Source organism: Pleurodeles waltl, chromosome 3_1 (assembly GCF_031143425.1).
Source record: "Pleurodeles waltl isolate 20211129_DDA chromosome 3_1, aPleWal1.hap1.20221129, whole genome shotgun sequence".
Taxonomy (NCBI): domain Eukaryota; kingdom Metazoa; phylum Chordata; class Amphibia; order Caudata; family Salamandridae; genus Pleurodeles; species Pleurodeles waltl.
In genome coordinates this window covers 1,123,319,302-1,123,338,815 of record NC_090440.1, presented here as the reverse complement: position 1 = coordinate 1,123,338,815, position 19,514 = coordinate 1,123,319,302, and the positions used below count along the sequence as shown (strand labels likewise).

Below are 19,514 nucleotides of genomic sequence, written 5' to 3'. Positions count from 1 at the left end.
GAAATTGTGGCTAAAAACTGCTCTGAGAACTGAGGGAAGACAGGGACTGACTTACTCGTCAATCTGTCCAAGGAGCATCACCAGTGGGCCTGACTTTGTGGCTGCTCCCACTACGTTCTTCTCTGCAGTAACAAATCTGTTCAGCGGCTCTTCACTAAAGGGGTATCCAACCTCCTGGAACTGTCTTTGGCTAGAGCCTCCTGCCTCATTCCACTGGAGATTTTTGACTTCCAAAAAAGTGACTAAATCCAAATGTAGAAATCTTCACTGCTACTTAGGCCAGAGGCTCAATAGTGACAACATTCCGCCTTGGACACTTCCTGAAGGCTTGTCCAGCTGAACTTTATCTTCTCAGAACAGTTTTCTTGAACATTCTTCTAAGTTCGAAGATAAATGGTGACCGGGCTCAATCCACTTCTTGTATCAGACCTGAGCTCGATAGCGGTAAGCCATATTTTTCAACTTTGACCCTGTCTCATGCCACTACATTTCTGCGGTTGGTGCTTTGAACTTTTCAGTGCTAGTTTTTACTGAAAATTTTTAAAATTCATACCTCTGGTCCTCCTGATTGTTTTTTTGTTGTTTTGGTGTCAAATTGACAATACGTTGCTCTATTTTTCTAAATTGGTGTGGGGTCGTGTTGTGCTTTCACTTTTTTACTGTTTGTGTGCTGCATGAATACTTTACACATTGCCTGTAAGTAAAGCTGGACTGGTTTTTGTGCCAAGCTACCCAGTGTTAAACACAAGTTAATTTGGTGACTCCGTGGCCCAGTTAACTAACAACTCAATCTCTCACAAGCATCCGGAGTCACTCATTTATTATTCAGTGCTTCAGCATGGAGTGACCCATAATGCCTTGCAAGGGCTGTTTTGTTAAATTTTTCAAGCTTCGTGGTACCCCTAGAATAGTGAGGAGCATCACCAAGAATTTTTTAATGTCATCTGTGGGATGCAGGAAGTGTGGCAGCCCCCCCACCCTGCAACATTAAAAGAAAACAGTAACTCTCCTGGTTCACTGAATCCATGACCTCCAAAGAGCTTACCATATTTTCTAAACAATTCCTAGCTAGAACTCTATGCTGTTCTACTGGAGTGTAAGGTCCACTTTTGGTTGTTTTTTTTACTGCATTTTTCTGGGCTGAAAACTGTTAAAAGAAAGACTCAGGGACATGTTGCTTTTACTAAAAAATAGAGTTTTTACATATTTTTAGTCCACAAATTGCAATCATAAAAACTATGTTAAAAGAAAGACTCACATACATGTTTTTTTATTATGTTTATTAAACATTTTTTATAATAAACACCATTATGAAACATTGTACTTTGTCAATAACTGAAATGTACACAATAATAAAATAATTGTGACTTTTGTGGCACAGTCCTAAGTGCGATGTTATCTACTTTAGGAAACAAACCTCCACTACTGATTGCTTGCTTTAAATTATTCTTATGAAAGGTGCATGTTTCCCTGCTTCAGTGGATCGCATCTACATCATGTCATCTATTCCTGGTACATGATTTATGATAACAGAGGTGTTTTTTGCAATGACCTCCAGAGGCCATTCAGAAAGGTAAACATGTTTAAATCTACTTCAGTATTGAGTTGTAAATCTACACTTTGGGCCATTCAAAATTTCCGAGTGTAATATTACACCTAGCCCTGACATGACTGACTGAATACATTTAACAATGAACTTACAAATGTTAAGTTACTCGTAGTAACCTTTCACATGCGGTATCTACCACCATTATGGACACCTCTCTTTAGGAAAGTATAGGGAAAATTGATTACATTCATGAAGTTAACAAAATATTAAAATATTTCAATATAAAACATAATTGTAAGATAATGTAAAACAATTAGCTTTAATCTAGTACTAATAAAAAAACTGTTGCAGCACATTAACTCATCAAAATAAATGTATATTAAAAAAAAAGTATTTTAAATATATATATTTTTTTAACAAAATGCAACTATGCAGAATATATCTATCACTTAGAACACCTAATGAAAAGATGTGTGTTAAATATATATTTAAAATGTTTAATAAAAGTTTAAAAATGTAATTGAAAGTTTTAATGAGCTAATTTTTCCTTTTCTATTTTTTTAAAAATACTAGACAAATTCTAGATACACATTATTTAAAAGTCAGAATAATGTCATTGTTTCAACATTGTTTTACAAGGTGTTATTCTAAGTCTCTACCTTAACTAATTTCTGTGGGGGAATGTATGATGGAACAACGCATGTGGGCACCATGCATGCCTTAACAACGCGGTCGGAATAACAAACGTGTTGTTTCCAGGCATGCCTTTACATCGATTTTTCATTGTAAATGCATGCCTAGTAAAGGCATGTGCAGGAAAAGTATGTGTGGTACTATTATGCCAACAAACCACCCGCCCTGAGGCCTAAAAGTACCCCACCCCTAATACTTAAACTACCCCGACTACCTACCTGCCCTAAAAACAAAACTATCCTGACCTCCCACCTGCCCTAAAAACAAAACTATCCTGACCCCCCACCTGCCCTAAAAACAAAACTAGCCTGACCCCCTACCCACCATAAAAACAAAACTACCCCAATGACCCACCCTTGCCCCTAAAAACAAAACTACCCTGACCCCCACCCCTGCCCCTAAAAACTGAATTGCCCCGATACCCCCCACCCACCCTGAGCCCTAAAAACTTCACCGCCCCTCCCACCAGCCCTAAACAAGTACCCCGGCCCCCCACCCTGCCCCTAAAAACAAAACTACCCTGATCCCCCACCCGACCCCTAAAAACTGAACTACCCAGACACCCACCCTGAGCCCTAAAACCTAGCCACACTAAAAACAACCGACCCCACCGCCCACCCTAAAACAAAAGTACCGGACCCCCCCCCACCCCTGTCCCTAAAACCAAAACTACCCTGACCCCCACCCACCCTAAATACAAAATTATCCTGTCCCCCCACCCACCCCTAAAAAAAAGAAATAGCCCAAGCCCTTAATCCACCCCACCCCTAAAAAGAAACCCAACCCTGTCCTAGCCCCAATTACCTGACCACGCCCTCTCCTGATCCACCTTAAAAAAAAAAAACACCCCACCCCACCCCTAAAAAAAATAGCCCAACCCCCACCCCAAGGCCTTTATCCACCCTTAAAAACTACCCCCCAACCCTGCGTGACCCCCCACCCTGAGCCCTACCCTTAAAAATTATCCCAAACACCCCCACCCCTAAGAAAAAAAATAGCCTAACCCCCAAACCCCAAACACGTTATCTACCCCACCCCTAAAAACTACCCCCAACTTTGCCCCAACCCCACTTACCTGACCTCATCCTCTTCCGATCCACTCTGCCTTTTTCCTCTGCCCTGTGGGGGTGTTGCAGTACATGTGAATAGCCGTGTGTGGTGTACACTCATTCTGTGGCTAGGATGGAGTACATTTACAACTGTTTTGTGACACATAAGGCTGTAGTAACATTAAAAGTTTAGGCCCATATTTAACAGAAAATGATGGAGCGCAATTCTGCGCCGAAATTGGCAGCACTGCACTGTATCATTTTCACAACACAATGATGCATCGTATTTAATTGAAGATGGCACACCCCTGTGTTGTCCCTTGTGCTGTGCTAAATTGAGCTGCCTAGAGCCAACGCAGGCATCCTTGCACCATTGTGAAAGAATGTCTGTGTTGAAGGGTTTGATTGTTTATGTGTGGGAAGGTGTCCCTTCCTGCACATACACAATCTTTGATGGTTATTTGTCACTTCTGTGTGTGCTGCACAATGCAGCACACACAGAAGTGCCAAAGCGTAATTTTTAAATGATTGTTTATGTGCAGTAAGGGACACCTTCCCGCACATAAAAAATAATTTCTGGCATTTTTCTCTTTCTATGTGTGCTGCAGAATGCAAATAACATTTGATTGGAAGGAGGTAGGAAAGTCAAATACAGTGTCTGGAGAATTGTAATTTAACATCCTTTTTAATGGTAAAGTCAGATTTTAACTCAATTCTGAAAATGCCACTTTTAGAAAGTTTACATTTTCTTGCCCTAACCATTTGGTACCTACAGCCTGTTTCTGAGTCGCATGACTAAGAGTAGCTGGCTGTTGGCCTTTGTGTATTCCTCTCAGACAGCATCAAAATGGTCTGGGTGGTGGCACAATGGGCCATCTCTGACTTGATAGGGGGCAGAGTTATAACCTTCCACACTTGCGCTTCCAAGGCACTGGCTTAGCTCACACACATAGGACTTTACACTATCCTATTGTGCCCTCAGACAGACTGAGACCATGGGAGGGAGGCAGGAAATAACAGACACCTCTGTAGGGGGAAACTGGAGAAGTTTCTCCTACTTCAAAGTGGGCATCAGGTATGAATAATGGACCCTCAGACCCATTTTTCAGATCACTTCTGGACCTGTGGAATATTAAGGACTACTTTGCTGCCGTGCTGCTCTGCTGCAAGAAGGCCTGTCCAGCTGCTCTGCTGCCCAGCTACAAGGAGGGCCGCTCTGATGCCCTGTGAAATTTTACATTCTACCATTGTAGTTCCATGATGACTTTGCTGGCGACACCCAAACACTTTTTCTTCCCAGTACCTTTGCATCTGAGACAACCAGTTGTTCAACCATCCCCATACTGCTCTCAAGTGTAGCCTTGCATTTGAGATCTAATGAATACATGAAGCCATCCAGTCCAAAAACGCCATTACTGTCCTCACTGTCAGAGCCTGGGACATTCATTAAAGGAGATTTGGTTTCTGGAAGGCCTGGAACCTCCTTCTTATCAGGTAGGCATTCACCTCCTTTGCATATAATTCTGCCTCCAAAAAGGTATGTTTTCATTTCTGATAGGGAAAGGATTTCTTTCAACTGACTGTGAATTCCACCTAACATAGCAGAATCACCACAGCATTATATATAGGGTTGGCACTGTGGCAATAAGTTACCTATTATTCAGGTAAGGGTCCAGGTGAATGTTTTGCTGTTGCATAAGAAGCTACAATAGTCATTGTTTAGAATCAACCTTAGGTCAGAATTTATGCTGAACGGCAAAAATTTCAACTGATAAGGTACCTAAACATCATTATTACAGGAGATATGTTTGATGTGCTGGATGCATGGGGATATGAACAGTGCCACCCCTAATAGATGACTGCCAAGTAGTCATGTTCTTCCAACATTGGAGGGGTTCTCATGTGGAACCTTTGAGTTTTGAAGAATTTGTTCAGAAACTCTAGAAAAGTTAGATCATGGTGTCTTATTATGAGGAATATAAAATATACTCCAGTGGAAACTTCCATTAGAGGACCTTTTTCAATTGCACTATTTTGTAACAGGTCTTGAACCTCTTGATGGAACATGTGTATATCTTTCATGTAGATTAGTGTATTTGACTTCACTGTTGAAGATTTTTTAGAAACTCAATGCAATAGCCATGTTTGATCAAGCGTAACACTCATGCCTGTCATTATGGACTCGAAGGTATCAAGGTAGTCCATAATTATGCCACCCACTGGTGTCAGATTTTCAGGTGGATGATATATGGAATCATTCTGTGGCAGAAGCAGACTCTCTAGAGACCTGACCTCTGATGAAAATTGATCTTAGTTTGATATGGTTGCTGTAAATGTGATGGCAGACTAAAAGTCCTTCCTGACAATCACCTTTGGAATTTCGTTGAGTAATGCAGAGTTTAGATATGAACTTGAAATAATCCTACTCTCTTTTACAATGGATCTTACTCTATTTTGAAACTCTTCAGACAGATGCTGAACTAACTCCTCCATATCACCTCACTGTAGGTGTGCCTCTGTTAAGTAAGACATTTGAGCTCGTTGTACGCCTCTGAGAAGCAGCTTCTCTTTCCATTTATCTCACTATAGCCTCCAGTTTCTTATAAACGTTGGTGGTGGTGATGCTGAGGATTGTGTTGTGTCCTCTTTCTTGCTGTAGGAATTATAAGCGAACCAGACTGTTCATGACATTTAATATCCTGTGGATTCTCTGTGGATGCCTTTATTTATTTTCTATACAGTGCCCACTTTTGAGGTATTATGGGATTGTAATACGGAAGAAGGGATATCCGTTACGTTTATGAAGGAGTAACCCCCTCCACCAAACTCTAAATCAGGCCCTTAGTTTGTTTTGAGTAAAAAACCTGATTCCTTTTGATTAGCCTCCATTTCTAGATCAAGTAGAACTGCTGCTCATTTTGCTATTTCATTATACAATAAAATATTATCCAGCGAGGATGCTCTGGTGGGAAACATATCTACATCTTCTTGTGGGCAGATGATGTTATCATCTTGCCATACTCCTTCCTCCTTTCCCTATAAATCATACACAGACTCGATATCTGGTTGTACTAAAGCAGTTTCCTCCATTTCAGTATCTCCTGACTCACGTACCGGTTCCCTGGTGTTGCCGAGTCTACTATTTCTGATTGTTTTGCTTACTCTGTCTCATCTCTTTCCTTGGCTTTTTTGTTCCTAAACCTTTGGTTTTCTTGGGTGCAGTAATGACATCTTTAAAGAATATTTCGTTAATGCGGCTTGGAATTTCAACATCAAGTGTCCTCTTTCTCTCCTCCACGTTGGCAATGTCAAAAGATCTTTTCTAAACTCCCCATTCTTCTTTTGAGGTAAAAGTCCTCACTTTTACCTTTTTAAGCTCAGCTGTCTTCTGAAGTTGAGACAATATCTTTAGTTAAATCCGTACCAATGGGCTTCACTTTGGCCAGGTAGGATGGGATGTACTGACAACTTTCTCGACTGACTGTGTTTTCGGTATTGAGTATTTGTCCTTATGCAAGCCTATGGGTTTGCTCAAAGATCTCAACATCTGCATTTTGAATATATACTTTTATAGGTTTTATTTAGATGGCTCTGAAAGCATTTTGTAGAAAGGCACTGTAAACCTTAGGTCAAACCTATATTTGTGGGTTTATCCACGAGCCTCAATATTATAAGGGAGAACTGATTTGATATCCAACTTTGATTAATGTTCTTTCTGTGCCACTTCTCAGGCAAATATGTCTTCCTTCTCTGAAAACCGAATTTGTTTTCACAGAAGGAAACCAACTGTGTCTGCTCCGACAAGTCTGCTTTGTGCCAACAAGATTTTTCTTTTTTTAACTAAGGTGTTTGACATAACAGTCATCAACATTATGATCTCTTGGGAGGCATAACAAGCATACCAGGTGTTTGCTGTTAAGAATTAACTTTTGCATTCATTGGCAGCAGTACTTGAAACGTGTATTCATAATGCAAAATGGCCTAGATGAGTTTCTGGGACACCACCCATTCCATCATATAACCTATTCTTCAACTACATTGAAGAACCCCTGCAAAAAAAACTGAATCCTCAATCTAGAATACATTTCAGGTACTCCTCTGATATTTACTCAGTATCTTGATGTTTTGTTAGTCTTTTCTTAACTTTCTCTCTACTGTCCATCCAGAAAGCTCTGTAGAGGCACCCCATAATCGATCAGCAGAAAACAAAATCTACAAAAGAGGTCACATTAGGGGGCATTTTAGGCTAACGGTCAATGTCTTAGTAAGTCATGACAACTCCACCTAGGTCAGGGATGCTTTATATGTGCCCCCTTGGTGGCCAGAAGCATTGGGATGCAGTTTACTTGACTGTCACATTCATTCTGTAAGATTGTATACAAAATGGGAAGAATTTATTTACACCTTAAGTAAAACAAAGTGAAAAATGCAAAAGAGGCGTCCTGCAGCACTTATCTTTTGGAACACCATTTTGTTAAGGATATTTTGCAACCAATGTGTAAAAATTTGATAGTCTCTTCAAAATTCAAAAACGTGTATTTACTTTAACACGCAGAAGTGTTTCACTCTATTACATCACAATGTATCACTGCACTGTGAGCCATTTATTAAAAGTGATAGTTTTCAAACATGAACTTAGAAACAATGATGCTTTCGCCCACCCTGACAACAATGCTATTAGTAAGCCAAGAAGCAAGGCAGTTGTCTTGTGCACCTTCTGGGTGGCCTAAGTTGTTACTGTACATCATTATTAAATGAAACACTAGAAAATGTTTTTACAGCGCACATTCTGAACTTATGTATTTAAAGGTGCTCCCATTTGCAATAATGATGATAAAGGAGGCAAAGTGAATTAAAACCATTGCCCAGGATCACACAATATAGTCAAGTGGGGAAGCCATGACCGGATCCCAGGTTTTCTGGGTTCACTTTCCGAATTCAGCCACTAAATTGGTTTATTTTTCCTTCACACATTTTACATCAAAAGGTAAGGCTTTGTCTTAAACTGTTGGTGAATAAGGTTAGAATGTGAATGGCAGACTGAGGCCACATCAAGGCTTGATTTATTATCAGCACAAGGATCTAAGAGAACCTTGTGCTGAGCCAGAACCTGGTATCTGGCTCGGGCTTGGATGTAGCCAGTGGCCTGCTTACAGCTATGACCTCATGGTAATTAAGGGGACAAAGGCACAGGAAGGATATGATTTGACCCTCAAAATAACTTTACTACTCATTGTCCAACCCATGAACAAGCATTGCTTCCCCTACACCCATCTTACACCCTCCTGATGCCCACCCTGCTGGGATTAATGTGGCTCTTGTTCACTCAACAGACCATATTTTTAGATTCTTGGGAAAATGTTTGCGAGTACCTAGGGTAAAGTCCAACAGATTTTTTTTTTTAGAAATTAATACTTTCAAACCCCACGACTAGGTGGTGCAAGGGTGCACAGAAAATCAATTAAGTCGAGATTTTACTGCAAAAGTTACAATTTCGATTATTCATAACATATAAAAGTATGCTTATAAAAAAGACAGAAATTCCCATAAAAAGGGAGTTAAATTTTGTTTAGTCACAATAAAAACTGAAAAATCAGTGAAATTTGCCTGATATACACAAACCATAAATTACACCTCTGCCATGCACTCATGGTGACTGCACACCTGACATCAAGTAAGCAAAGCAAAATGCTTTTCTGCAATTGTGCCACTAAAATTAATTTCCATGAAAAAATAAATAAGACAAGAGTTACAAAATGCCTACTGTGATAAAATACATAAGTTGTATGACGTACATGTAGCAAATCTAATGAATAAATAAATAGAATAAAATGTATGCTAAGAAAACGAAGCTGTGACATGATTAAACTAAAATCCATCAAAGATAGAGTCAATGTGTTTTTTCTCTAAGCCTCCACATGGCCAGCAGAAACTGTGAAACCCCAAAGGCCACCCATTGACTGATGTAATTTTTTAAAAAAATTCCGAATTCTTCTCTACACACCCTGACCCCAATAGTGCGAAACACTGGTAGTGTCCATTTTTTCCTGGCACATCGGTACACTGGGAAACAAAATAACACATGCTCCCTTTCTTACACAGCAGTACAAAAAGGCTGCACTGTGGCAAGGAGTGCACACCAAGCTAACAGTAAAACAAGTGAGGGGAAGGGTCCCATCTCTCAGTTGCAGATAAAGCTTCCTGGCAAGCTCGTCTAAAATCTGCTCCTGATTAAACACTTCCTTCAGCAGCAGGAATGCCAAGGTCCAAGAACCCAGATTAGAACAACTATAAAGGAGGCCTAATTTATGTTGTCAGTAAGCTTCCTAGTAATCGCACTGGCCTCCTTTGGGGGTATCCAATAGGTGTGGTAGACCAATATTAATCAGAGTTTCCTTCACAAGCTTCTACCAGAAGTAAAATCTCTGACAAAACCTAACTGATAATAGCACAGCTCGGGAGCAGCCCAAACCCTCTTCCAATACAAAATTAGAATATAATATTGGCTTTATGATGTGCTAAAAGTTAGACCCATTAGTTGACGCATAAATCGAATTTCAGCTATGCTGAGGGTGGTCAATTCTTTATGTCCCCAGAGCGTTGCGCCATAAAGAACAGAGCCAAGAGCCTGATAGTTGTAGACTTACAAAGCTGGGGCAATAGGGTGAAAATGTGAGCCCTTTTGCATCTTTACCAAATGCATATGCCAAAACAAAGGTTCAGGGGTGGTTACCCCTAGGTAGTCAAATGTATGGATACATTCAAGGGGAGAACCTCTGAGCATGGGATTTGGGCGTGTGGAACTACAGGGATTGAGAACGATATATATAGTCTCAGCAATATTTATGTCCAAACCCCTGAGATTACAAAAAAAGTCAAACCTATCAAGGATTTTTTGAAGGGCCATGGGAGACTTCAATAAAAGCAGCATGTCATCCGCACACATCAGGGCCGGGACCCTGATGGCTGCAAGTCACTGTGGTCTGACTCTTGATGGCCGACTTAAGCTACCATATCATTAATGAAAAGCATGAAAAGTGTAGGAGTGAGGATGCACCCTTGCCTAACTGCCCGGTTTACTGGGAATGGGTCCATAATTTGTCCCATCTGCCCACATCTAACTTGGGCAAGATTGTTATTGTGAAGCCTCACCATTTGCTTGGCAACTAGTGCAGAACCCCAATATCAGACAATCCTTCCACAGCTTGGGGCGAGATATGAGGTTAAATGCTGACCTAAGATCAACAAACACCATATACAGACTCCCCTGCCCTAGGAGAAAAAACTTCCAGTATAACATCTGGAGCCGAAGTACCTGATATGTCGTACTAATTAGGTCCCTAAATAGTGCTTGTAAAGGGCTTAGTATCTATGTGGCGGTCATCCATTCTTGAAGTCTGCTCAGTATAATCCCCGCAAAGAGTTGTTAGGAGCTGTCTATACGGCTGATCAGCCTGTAGTTTGATCGATTGTTGAGGGATCCTTTTTTAAAAGTAGGAATAATCTCAGCCCCAGCCCAGGAGAGAGGTATGGATGCTCCCCTCATTATGGCACTAAAAATTGGATCAAGGTAGAGACTCCACACCTCAGACTGGTCCTAAAAACGATCACCGGATATGTTGTCCAGCCCAGGGGCCTTTTGGAGGATTGTCTTACTTACTGCTAGAAGAACGTCCTGTGTGCCATTACATGGGCAGTCATGTTGGTCCAAATGCAAAACCTGAGGGTCTGCCATTAGTATTGGCCCAGGAGCTCCACTGCAACCAGAGGCTCTAGAGACTTGTTCCAGGGATTCAGTAAACTCAGAGGTAAAATATATACTGGAAAAGTTGGTGACCTAATCTGACATTTGTGTATGGTTTTTTATCAGGCAGAAACCCTCCAAACCTCCTGTTGTAACAATATTCCAGATGGATCGCGAGTCACCTCTTTTGATGCAACTAGCAAAGCCTCCCATTTACTAGTCTCCCACTCCCTCTTCACTTCCTGGATGGCGAGTTTGTAGGCCCATTTAGACACCTGTATCTGTAACCTGTCTTGTAGTTTAATAGCATAAAATAATGCAGCTCTTACATTGTTACTGTTAGAAATGAGGTCTCCGGTTGGCAAAGGTTTGCATCCTGTCCAACTAGGGACCCTCACCCTATTCAGGTTAAGGGAACCACACACACACACACACATGCGCACACACACACAGTGAAAACACGCCAGACTCCACACCAGTTTAGAAAAATAGCCAAAATGTATCTGAGTAAAACAAGACCAAAATTACAACAATCCAACATACACAAGCAAAGATGCAATTTTTTTAAGATTAAATCTCAGTAAAGCACTCAGAAACACAATAACTCCAACTGGAGCTATCACGACGCCTTGACAAAGTCATTCCCAACAGTCCAACACCACTCGCGAATGAGTGCAGGCCACTTATAGAGTCGCACGGACCCCAGACACAGTATCTTTGAAAACAAAGAGGAAACAAAGACATTGCACGGAGTCAGGGAGGTGAGGAGTCGCTGGAGTTGGAGCAGCGTCAGTTCCGTACTGCTTCCAGGGAGGTGAGGTGTGGGTTCCTAACGGATGCAGTGGAGGTGATGCCACAACGGTGGTGAGGCATTAGTTCCTTATGATCTGGCGGGTAATGAATCCAGCAGGTCAAGATGGGAGGCATCAACTTTTCGGTGTCGCGATCACATCACGGGGCCACAGGTGCTACAGTAGAGTCGAAGTCAGGTGTCCCAGACATCAGGAACACAGCACTAAGAACCCACGTTGGGGTGGGACTTTGGAGGAGCTGTGGTGGTGTCAGGTCTGCCGTTTTGGTCACAGTTGTTGCACTCAGCGGTGACCACGGCTCCGGTGCAGGCAGCGGCACGAAGTCGGACAGTGGTGCAGATTCCGAAGTAGCTCTGGAGTCAGTGTACTTGGATTCTTCTTGGTTATACCAGAACTCTCTCCCAGGGATCCAGGGACTGGATTTGGCATCACTGGGCAAGTCAGGACTCTCAGCAAGAAAGCCCAGGTACTGGAAAATGAAGTCTTTGATGTCCCTGAGACTTCCAGCAGGAGGCAAGCTCAGTCCAATCCCTGGGAGAACCTTTGGAAGCAGGATGTAAAGTCCAGCCCTTGCACTCCCAGGACAGAATCAGCAAGCAGCAGGCCAGCACAGCAAAGCAACCAGCAGAGTGGCAGTCCCTCCTACAGCATCTAGCGTTTCTTCCTGGCAGAATGTCCTCAGTCCAGAAGGATTCTAAAATTGTGATCTCAGAAGTCCAGTACTTATACTCATTTCTGCCTTTGAAGTAGGCAAACCTCAAAGGAAAGTCTTTGTAGTGCACAAGACCCTGCCTTTCCTACCCTGACCACAGAAACGCTCCGGAGGGTTGGAGATTGCTTTGTGTAAGGACAGGCACAGCCCTATACAGATGCATGTGTCAGCTCCTCCCATCACTCTAGCTCAGGAAGATGCATCAGAATATGCACAGCACACCTCAGCAACCTTTGTGCGACTGTCTAGAGTGAAGCCCAGCTGTCATCCTGACCAAAGCGTCTATTTCACCAACAGGCAGAAGCACAGACTGGTTAAGCAAGAAAATTCCCACTTTCTAAAAGTGGCATTTTCAAACTTACAATTCAAAACCAACTTCTCCAAAAGATGTATTTTTAAACTGTGAGAACAGTGACTGCAAACTCCATATCTCTATCTGTTCCCAAAGGGAAATTATACTTGAAAGATATTTCAAGGCAATCCCCATCTTAACATATGGGACTGATAGGCCTTGCAATAGTGAAAGCCGAATTTAGCAGTATTTCACTATCAGGGCACTTAAAACACACCACCTACCTTAGAGGTGACTTACATGTAGTAAAGAGGAAGGTTTGGGCCTGGCAAGTGGGTGCACTTGCCAGGTCTACATGGCAGTTTAAAACTGTGCACACAAACACTGCAGCAGCGGGTCTGAGACATGTTTACAGGGCTACTCATGTGGGTGGCACAATCAGGGCTGCAGGCCTACTAGTAGCATTTGATTTACAGGCCCTTGGCACACATAGCGCACGTTACTAGGGACTTACTAGTAAATCAAATATGCCAGTCATGGATAAACCAATCACCAATACCATTTAGACTGAGTACTTGCACTTTAGAACTGGTCAGCAGAGGTAAAGTGCCCAGCATCTTAAAACCATCAAAAACGAAATTGTGTTGATGAATGCCCACTGCTCCAAGATGGACAGCTTGGGCTGTAACACTGCAATGTTCCAGGAAATCAGTTTGATGGGAGGGGCCAGTGTGCCTCAGATTGCAACCACTGGCGCATTGAGATTCACACCCAACCCCTTTATGTCATCGATATCTGCCAGTGCTTCAAACCAGTTTTGGGTCGTAGTCCTGGGTGGGTAAGTAGGGAATGGGCTGGGGCCAGTAACAAGGGGAGTGTCCTTGAGGAGCCCAATCGCAGACCCTTGCGGTGCAAAATGATTTTTTTTAAGAGTCCTAGAGGTAGTGCTACAATTCTACTGTGAGCAGCTAACTTCCAATAGAGCCAAACAGTAAGTGAAGAACCAGAAAGGGGTGCCTAAAGTTGACAATAACACAGCCACCTTGCTGATCCAGGGGCCTGTGGCCAATCCAATCCACCCTTCTTGTCAATAAAATGTTATCTGCCATATGTAGTGGAAAACTTCTAAAGTGGCCCAATCAGTTCAGAGTCTTGTTAAACAGATCCTTATGGGTCTCCCTCTGATCCTCGCATACGGGTGGAACTCCAGTTAGTTAATATTTGTCCACACAAGACCCGGTTCCTGAGCATTGTGAGTAGATTGAATTCTGGCTGGCTGCCTTACAGTGTGGCTTCGCTGGGTCTCAGGACGATGTTGAATATTTGTTGTGGTGTTGTCAAAGTCAAACTCCTTTCATGGATTGTAAGCTGTGAACCTTAGGTGGGCTTTATCCACTGGACAGGGAGGGCAGCTTGTGGAATCTGTAGGACTTCTCTTGCCCCTCTCCTTATCAAAGTCTAGAGGTATCACTGGACAGGGGACCTGCATATGTGGTTCCAATAGATGCTTGGTGTCCTTGAGCAGACACTTAATTGCTGCCAAACTTGCAAAGACTCACATTGGCACCTCCTGGGGCAATGACTCCTGGGACACAGAGTACCCACCAGCAAGTTATTCACCCAGAAAGTGGCACTCCCCAGGTAGCGGAAGCCCGTGGTGCACTATGTAGCGCAGAAGAAAGGGTGTGCCTGCCTCTCTCGAGTCTCACGCTGGTGCCTCCTGGTGCAATCACTCCTGGGATACAGAGTCCCAACCAGCAAGTTGTCTGCCTAGAAAGTAGGTCTCTCCAGGTATCGGTAGCCTGCAGCACACTATGTAGCGCAGGAGAAGGGGTGTGACTGCCTCTCCACCGGTCTCACATTGACTCCTCCTGGTGCAGTGACTCCTGGGACACAGAGTCCCCACCAGCAAGTTCTCCTTGCAGAAAGCGGTGCTCCCCAGGTAGCGGGAGGCTGCAGTATGCTATGTAGCGCAGGAGAAGGGGTGTGCCTGCCTCTCCCTTCGTCTCACATTGGCGCCTCCTGATGTAATGAATGACTCCTGGGACACAGAGTCTGCACCAGCAATGTGTTCGCCAAGAAAGCAGCACTCCTCAGGTAGTGGGAGCCCTCAGCGCGCTATAAGCGCAGGAGAAAGAGTGTGATCACCTCTTCTCTGGTCTCACGTTGGCACCTCCTGGCGCAATGACTCCTGGGACACGGTGTCCCCACCAGCAAGTTGTCCTCTCAAATGACATCATCAATGCCATCACTCACGTTTTATGTTAATACCTTATGTTCAAAAGAAAATAAACCACTTTTACCATCGCTACAAAAAGTATGAAAACCAAAGATTCACACCATAAGAAGATATGCTCTATAGCAAGCTGTGCTTAATAAGATGATACGTTATCCTTCAGACGACAGGCAGCAACTCAAGACAGCATATAGGAAAAACAATATTGTTCAGATGTTAACTTACCATAAAAAATTGGCAAAGCGTGATGTGCGGAAAGATGTTATGTGCTTTGTTCTTGCCGCATAACTGTTTGGATTGCTGCCAGTATTCGGACAGTTTTTGTGCCAGTGGGCCTGTGGGTCGAAGATACAGAACATACTCGCGAGGCAGGGGGTCATCTAGAAAAGGGTCATCTATATGCGAGAACAACCTGAAAGCCAAAGTGGAGATGGTTAACTCTGTAAACAACATTGAAGAATGTAAACCTAGTGAGCCCTGTCAAATTCATCCCAGACTTATCCAAACAGTTTTGCAGGAATTGGCGAAGAATGTCTTGTTCCCTTTCCTTGCGCCCAGAAAGAGAACGCTTTTGCTAATTATAGGTGCTGTCTTGCGGGCGACCCTAGACTGCTACTTAATACTTCACTGCTGTGGATCCAGCACTGCGTCAATATTAAAATGGAAGGACTATGCGACACCTGGCGTTTATTGTATAACAATCTCACAAGAAGCATTAGTACTAATAAATGCTCAATAAATGCTGAACACTCCTTAAATGTGTTGTCACAGAAAGCAGAAAGTAAAAAAAAAAAAAACAGAAAATAAATTATCCTATAAAAGGTTTAGAATGTGAAGAACGCGCGGGCGCTTCTTCCAAGTTAGCTGGTTAATTAATAACAGAAACACACGTAATCACTGGCCTCAAAAGGTAACAGGTAAAAGCCACCTGGCTCTTTCATTGCGCCATGCTGCCTGTTGAACCAGTGAAATGAGCATTTGCTGGCTGCCAGCCTCGAATTTTCTGTTATGGTAAAACAAAAACAGGATAAAAATTCTCACTGAACAGTTCCTGATGAAATAACAAAGGCTTGTCGGCCTACATTGTTTTTTTAGAGTTGGAACACAATAAACACATCTCTAATGCCTAAACACCAGCCCGCATGTAAAACATACTTTTCTTTTTTTTAACGAAATTTAAAACTTTAACAATCATAAGCTTCAGTGGTTTAAGGCTTTGATGCTTGCAAATGTTTCTTTTCTAGGTATAAAGGCTTTCCCAACTGCCCGTTGGGCCTCAGCGGCGGCTAACGCTCTTATGCATGATAATAGGCATCAAATTGGGGGTGGGGTAGCCACGTTATGGGATACTTACATGCTGAAGCTGTAGGACAAATTGAACCCCTTTACCCCATGTGGAATGTCCATGGGCAGGCCACCCCCAGCTCCTGTAAAAAGGGCTCAGACCAAGACACAGCACACTCTCTGATGACTGCACGTGACTACCTCCTTTCCACCATACCAAGCCTGGGTAAGACACGCCTGTCACCTCCTATGCCCCACCCCCACCCCCGCCTGGCCATCCTCCGCTCCCTAATACCACTAAACCTACATTGACCCCATCCCAGCAGCACCATGAGACCCATTATATACATTAGATGATAAGGATACCAGCCGGCACAGTTTAATGTTTTAGTTACCTCTTGTTTTTCTCTTATATGTTTGGCTGGACCATCTTTAGGGATGATAAAATATATGAAAAAGTCTTAACTACTTGTCCGTCCCTCATGATATTTGGATCGGAAGGTTCCAACTCCTGGTCCTCCTTTTTTCACAATGATGGTGCTGGTATTATCGTTACTTAAAGTGGAGATGTATGCATATGTATCTGAATTCTAACGGAATTGTTGCAAGCATAATGCCATGCTGCCTATTGTTCTTTTTTCTTCTAAATGCATATAAAAATATTACCAAACAAAGGGGGTTATTCTAACTTTGGAGGAGTGTTAATCCGTCCCAAAAGTGACGGTAAAGTGACGGATATACCACCAGCCGTATTACGAGTTCCATAGGATATAATGGACTCGTAATACGGCTGGTGGTAAATCCGTCACTTTTCCGTCACTTTTGGGACGGATTAACACCTTCTCCAAAGTTAGAATAACCCCCAAAGTCTTTTCCCTTTATGGGGGTGTAAGGCATTAAAAGTTGTAAACTTTATTTTATAGGGTAAAGACGTCAACATTTGTAATAGGGTAATAGGGTAATAGGGTTTAAAGCTTTAACAGATGTAAACTTTTCCTTACAGGGTGTAAGGCTTTATAGGTTGTAAACTTTAATAAACGTTAATAGGTTAAAACTTTGATGGTTGTACATCTTTCTTTATATAGGAATTAAGGCGTTCACATCTGTGGCATCAGTGTTTAGGACAAAGCCCAGTTTTGTAACATGTTCTTTTCATTAAGCACATTTCTAAACTAGACTGCCCAGTGGACTAAACAGTGCACATGTTCAGTACTGTTGTTTCAGCCAATAGGTCTAAGTACACAAGGACTTTTGGGTTAATGAGTCTCATGAGATTTAGGTGCCTACAAATCATATAATGCTTTAGGCGTTTCACTAAAAAATCAAAGGGGGCTGATAACTGGTTGACAGTAATGAGAGTCCATCTTCCAAAGGTGACAGAAAATCTTTCATGCAGAAAGCATAGAATCTTGGAGATGAAGGGAACAACGTTCCAGGGCTTATATTTTAAAGAAAATGACACATGACTCTGCTCTTTCCCTTCTCCACCTACTCTTCGGACCCAAAGAAGGAGATTTCTCAGTTCTAACAAGGGTCTATGTCCATGTAACTCTACGTGTCTGAGAGGCAAGCCCATATAGGCCAACCTACAAAGAATGTGCCTCCATTTATCTTCATTCAGGACAATGGTAAGATCATCCAACAGTGAGATTCTCAGGCCCCCGGAGTAGGCACTTCTCATTAAAGATTGTCTTATTTCAAAATATTGGTCACAAAAATGTTAAATAACGATACAGTGTCCAAAGTATCATTTACAAAAGTTTTATCTCATGGAGTGTAGATTTTCTTTTATTTATTCCAGTGGAGATATTTTTTTGTAAATTATATTTAGGGTTTTGGGGGGATTACTGACTGGCGGGAGGTTTCCCACCACCCTCTTAAAATTGGGGAAGTGGTGCAGTCCGAGGCTGCACTGGGCTGGTTGGGATAGATTTTGGGCTATGTATAGCCCTGTATAGTAGGGAACCATCTTAGGTCCAGGGCACCATTTTGAGGCAGGAGACATGGTGGCAGGCAGGTCGTCAGAAATTTTTTCCAGTGTCAGGTAGTTAGTTGTCATAGCGGAGAGGTAATTACCTTTGTCGCTAGGTGTGGTAGTGGCATCACAATTAACGGTAGGGGCATGATAATGCTGCCTTTCAGTCGTTGAAGGCAGACAGAAGCATCATGGACCAGGACAGCACAAAAAGGGACATGCTGGGATTTTAACAAAGGAATGTGCACTCAGGAGTATTGTAAATTCCGACATGAGTGCTCTAAGTGTGCAGGAAGGCATGCACTGGTCCACTGTTATGGGAACGATGCCCCTTCCGCAGGTGCAGCATGACAAGGGCAGGCACAATATAATGGAACGCAACAGAGATGGCAGCCCCCGGCAAGGGGGCGAAATGGTCATGGTCCTGCGGGAAAAGCTCATACTCCAGTTAACCTGGAGAGGCTACATTTTTGGCTGGCACAATATGATAAAAGAGGTGATGCTGATTTGATGAAGGAGGGGTTTACCTAGGGGTTCAGGTTGGGGACCACAGGACCGAGGGAGTGATGGTGGGCGGAGAACCTAAGATCGGTGAGGGGCAATGAGGAGGTGGTACAGAACAAGTTGAGGAGAGAGGTGGCGGAAGGTCACATGGCAGGCCCTTTTTCAGACTGGCCGATGCAGAACCTTATTGTGTCACCTATCAGTGTGGTACCCAAAAAAGAGGCGGGACAGTTCCGGCTAATTAAACATCCTTCATGGCCGGAGGGCACATGCGTGAATGACTTCACTCTGGAGGACTTAATGAGAGTATCATATGCCTCGGTGGACGTGGCCATTGAAATAGTAGAGATGTTGAGTCCCTATGCACTAATTGCAAAGACGGATATTAAGTTAGCCTTTCGGTTACTGCCAGTGCACTCAGAGGATTTTGAGCTCCTGGGCATTCAGTATGTTGCGGCCTGGTTTGTGGACAAGGGGCTGCCAATGGGTTGCTCTATTTCTTGAGTACTTCATCGCATTTCTACAATGGATATTCACATGGGTCACAGGTCGGTGACCCATTATTTGGATGATTTCTTTTTTGCTGTGCCCGCAGGTTCTGGGCATTGTGCAGAGCTTTTGAGCCAATTCAAGAGTCTTATGGGGGATCTGGGTGTGGCCCCTG

At 43.0% G+C, this 19,514-nt stretch overlaps 1 protein-coding gene across 1 annotated transcript in view; it reads right to left on the bottom strand.

Moving 5' to 3' along the window:
• UBASH3B (ubiquitin associated and SH3 domain containing B) overlaps window positions 1-19,514 on the bottom strand; it is a 574,305-nt gene that overhangs the window by 293,974 nt on the left and 260,817 nt on the right. The window contains exon 3 of the mRNA XM_069224422.1: window positions 15,313-15,499. Coding sequence (XP_069080523.1) covers window positions 15,313-15,499 — 187 coding nt within the window. The remainder of the gene's footprint in view (window positions 1-15,312; window positions 15,500-19,514) is intronic.